Source organism: Hipposideros armiger, unplaced genomic scaffold, assembly GCF_001890085.2.
Source record: "Hipposideros armiger isolate ML-2016 unplaced genomic scaffold, ASM189008v1 scaffold_391, whole genome shotgun sequence".
In the NCBI taxonomy this organism is placed as follows: Eukaryota; Metazoa; Chordata; class Mammalia; order Chiroptera; family Hipposideridae; genus Hipposideros; species Hipposideros armiger.
In genome coordinates, this window is record NW_017731741.1 from 1505563 (window position 1) to 1509738 (window position 4176).

General features: G+C 36.9%; 1 protein-coding gene across 1 annotated transcript; it reads left to right on the forward strand.

The window, feature by feature from the left end:
• Window positions 1-2993: 2993 nt before the first annotated feature.
• Window positions 2994-3365, forward strand: LOC109393837 (putative zinc finger protein 876). Its single transcript, XM_019663467.1, has one exon. It carries the CDS (start codon window positions 2994-2996, stop codon window positions 3363-3365), a length of 372 nt encoding a protein of 123 aa, XP_019519012.1.
• The last annotated feature ends 811 nt before the right edge of the window (window positions 3366-4176 follow it).

A 4176-nucleotide genomic window follows, 5' to 3' on the forward strand; every position in this document is an offset into this window, starting at 1 on the left:
ATCTTTGCTATGAATTCCTGTGCATTTACTTGCATCCATACACTCACACAAACAGTTATTTTGGCTGATGGAATAATCGTTCATTATTTAATAATGAATACGATGATTTGACCTAGATGATTATCTAAGTTCTGCCTGTTCCTAAAAGTGACTTCCGGTGATCAGCCGCAGAGCAGAGAGCTCAGAGCACGGAAGGGCAAGTAGAAAGCTCAAGGGCACACTCCACGGCTCCTTTGAAACTCTCCAATTCTACATCAGGCTGTGAGGGTGAGCAGCTCCCCCACCGTTTGATAGGTAAATCACCAGAGTTGAATTACCTCCTGGAAAGAAAGTATTTTAATTTTGTGATTTTAGAGCCTTGGGCTCAATAGGAAAGCCAGTGTTGAAGCCCTACTGATATGAACAGTAAGAATAACATGATTTTAAACACAGAGGGAAGTTTGCCGTGAATACAAATGTGAAGTATGTAGATCAGCAACTGTATTGGGTCAGCAGGAGTTCATTGTAAAACTGCTGTGACAATACAGAGAATCACTGGACCTGGCCTGACAATGTTACCATGTTACTGTATCTCACATTCGGATAATGGTAGATACTGAGCATTTTTAAAATTTGACCTTTTCCCAGCTCTGTGACATAGGTAGCAATGAAGATGCTTTAGTCCAGAATGATGATCCCCACTTTACATGTATCCAAGGTGTGGCAGGTGAGCCTTCCTTTTATGTTTTGAAAGTTGCGGCTTGCTCCCCAGCGAGTGACAGTTAGGAAGTGGAACAGCGCATGGTCAGGGAAACTGGCTGCTACAGGCCCATGAGTGCCTCTGCAGATGCCAAAACCACTAGCTGATTTATACCGTAAATTCATCCAGGAATTTAACTACTTTGACTATTAGTAGGGACACATTATTTGCTAGATAACTTATCACTGATTGTAAGAAACCATAATAATGTGTGAATTAGATATTTTTACCAAACGATGTATGTGTGCATGTGTGAGTAAGTGGGTATGGTGTGATTTACAGAGATGCAGCCAGTGGCTATGAGGAGGAGAGGAGAAAAAAAAGGAGAAAGGATCAAAACATGTACCTAGGAATCTAAGGTATTTGATTGTGCTCACCTGTAAGAAAGAAGGACTTCATTCTGATCCTGACTTTGGTTTACTTCCATCAGCATCAGCAATTTTTCACTGTATCAGGTCTACAAAGATGAGACAACTGTAATATTTCATATTTCCCCTCTTTCAGGAAGCATGCTATGTGGAGAGAGCTTCTGATAAAAAAGAGTCAATATTTGGAGGACACTTTTATTTTATAAAGGTGGAGATAATCCTAAACCAAACTGACATGCAACTCATTCTCATGGGACACATTATGATACAATTTTTCCCCTTGGAATAAACAACCTTTATTCATGAGAAACTGTCCAAGGTGAAAACAGAATATGTGTGGCTTTATGAAATGTTACCAGTTTTACCGCTGGTGTGAAAAATTCCATTTGGGATATTTGGTCCAATTCAGCATCAAAATTCGATCATCTTCCACTTTCAGACAACACAATTGTAAATACATCTGTTGCTTGCTTATGGAGTCTAAAGTTAAAATGAGAAAACACAGAAGGTTGGTTTGATTATTTTTTGAGGTGAAGAATCTATTTTAAAAGTCTACTGAAGGTCATAGTTTGTTTTGAGCTCATTTAAGCTCAGAAAAGGTCCTCCCTTTTTAGGAAATGCTTCTCCTTTTACTTCTGTTGATTTGATCCACATCCCACCCCAGCCTTTTATGACAGAAAGGGAAGCCCAGTGACAGGCGTGACCTGGGCTTCCGGGCTGCTGGTCCTGCGTTATAGACAGGACTTGTCAATGACCCGACACATGCTATTTGTTTCCTGAACACTTTTAAGCGCTTTGTGTTTGAAATTATTTTATTTTGGATTATTCTCTTGATATTTTGGTATTTTACTTTTTACATAACTTAGTGATTGCATAATTATGTTAATTTATACAGAGTTGTAGGTTGGCAATATTCTCTTATGCTTTAAATTTTTGTTATAAACGTAATACAAACTTATGGCTTTTTAAAAAAAGCCAAATGGTTCCACAGGATATAAAGTAAAATATAAAATTTCACAAATTTACTCCCAAATCCCAATGATCAGAGGTAGCTGCAATAAATTTTACATATATATATATATATATATATATATATATATAGTTTTCTATTTGTATAAAAATAAACACTCATTTTTTTAACCATGATTTGGAAACCTATCTTCCTTTAATGGACATATATTTATGTGTGTGAATAAATAACATATAAATTCATAATTCATAGAAGTAAAATTACAGTGTTAAAAATCAACCAGTGGTTTTTGACATTTAAACTTTGGGGTGTGCAAGCTCCACACCAGGGGAACAATGGTCCCCAAAACCTCCAGCTCCCGCGCCAAAGGCACTCAGTTCAGTCCTTCCCGGAGGAGGCTCCTGGGTCCCGCTCACAAAGCTACTCCCTCCACCAGGAACCGGCTATGTCTTCTGAAGACACCCAGGGCTTGTTGCCAACACCAGACATAGAAGATTCATTCCACAGAATGCTTCTGAGTATGTGTAATGGAGAGAGAAGTGATCAATTTAGTGAAACTTGGAAAAACTTGAAAGAAGGGTCAAATCCTAATAAGTATCGGAGAACTCAGTATCCAGAGAACCATTATACATGTGGGAGTGTCTTTGATCAAAGCTCAAATCTTATACATCAGAATCATCATATTATAGAGAAGAGAAAGAAATGTAGTGAATGTGACAAATACTTGAACGAATCTTTAAATCTTACTGGACAAGAGAATATTCATACTTGGGAGAAACTTTACAAATGTAATCACTGTGGGACAGTCTTTAGTCAAGCAGTCTAAACACATGTAAGAAAATCCATACTGGACAGAAGCCTTACAAGTGCAGAGAATGTGGCAAAGCCTTTATTCGGTGTTCACATCTCACTAAACATGAGAGAATTCATACTACAGAGAAGTCTTACAAATGTGAACACTGTGGCAAAGCCTTTACTCAGCGTGCACATCTCATTGTACATGAGAGAATCCATACAGGAGAGAGAGAAGCCTTACAAATGTGGAGAAGGTGGAAAAGCTTTTATTTATGGTTCACAGCTTACTACACACATGAGAATTCATACCGGAGAGAGACCTTACCAATATGAACAATGGGGCAAAGCCTTTAACCGGTGTTCACGTCTTAGTCTACACGAGGGAGTTCATACTGGAGAGCGGCGTTACAAATGTACAGAATGTGGAATAGCCTTGATTCACTGTTCACAGCTTACTCGACACGTGCAAATTCATAATGGACAGAAATCTTAAAACTGAAGAATTTGGAAAACCCTATTGCTGGACCTACAGCTTCCCTCACTATCAGAAAATACATGCTAGAGAGAAATTCTACATTTCTAACGCACAATGAAAGACCTTTCTCGAAAATATACACTTCAGAAAACCCTACAGAATTCATGCTACAAAGTGACTTTAAAGATGTAAAAAAATGTAGGGAAGTATTCATTGAAAATCAAATCTGAAGTATCAGAGAATTGACATTAGAAAGTGGTAAATCAAGAATACGGCGGAGGATTGGGGGAGGGGGGTTGTCACTTCAAGGGGTAAAAAGTATAACTATTGCACTGTGTTGTACAGCTGAAACTAATTCTAAAAAATGTGTATTTCATAGTAAAAAATAATTAAAAGAAAAAAAAAACTTTGGAAAATTTTGCCAGATGGCTTCTTACAGTTTACACTAATCTATACTCTACCAAAAATTTACAAAAGGGCTGCTTTTACATTTCCTAGCAAATAAGGGGGTACTAACAATTTTTGTGAGCCTAGTAGGTGAAAATAGCATGTTGTGGTTTTACAATAGTTTGTATTTGACTCACTTTTAGTGGCATTCAGCATCTTTCTATTGACCTATTAACCATATGCATTTTTTTCTGTAAAGTACATTTTTATATTCTGAGTTCATTTTTCTATTTTCTTTTTCATCATTTTCTAATTGATTTATGCAATCTTTTATACTAGAGAAATTAGGCTTTTGTTATAATTGCTGCCACTTTCTGTTAAATTGTAAATTTAAAAAAAACTTTGTGTATGGTGCTATTCACAGGATCAAATAAATTTTAAA

Excerpts from the sequence above, each read along its gene's own strand:
- LOC109393837 (XM_019663467.1), top strand. The coding sequence starts at position 2,994 with ATGAGAGAATTCATACTACAGAGAAGTCTTACAAATGTGAACACTGTG.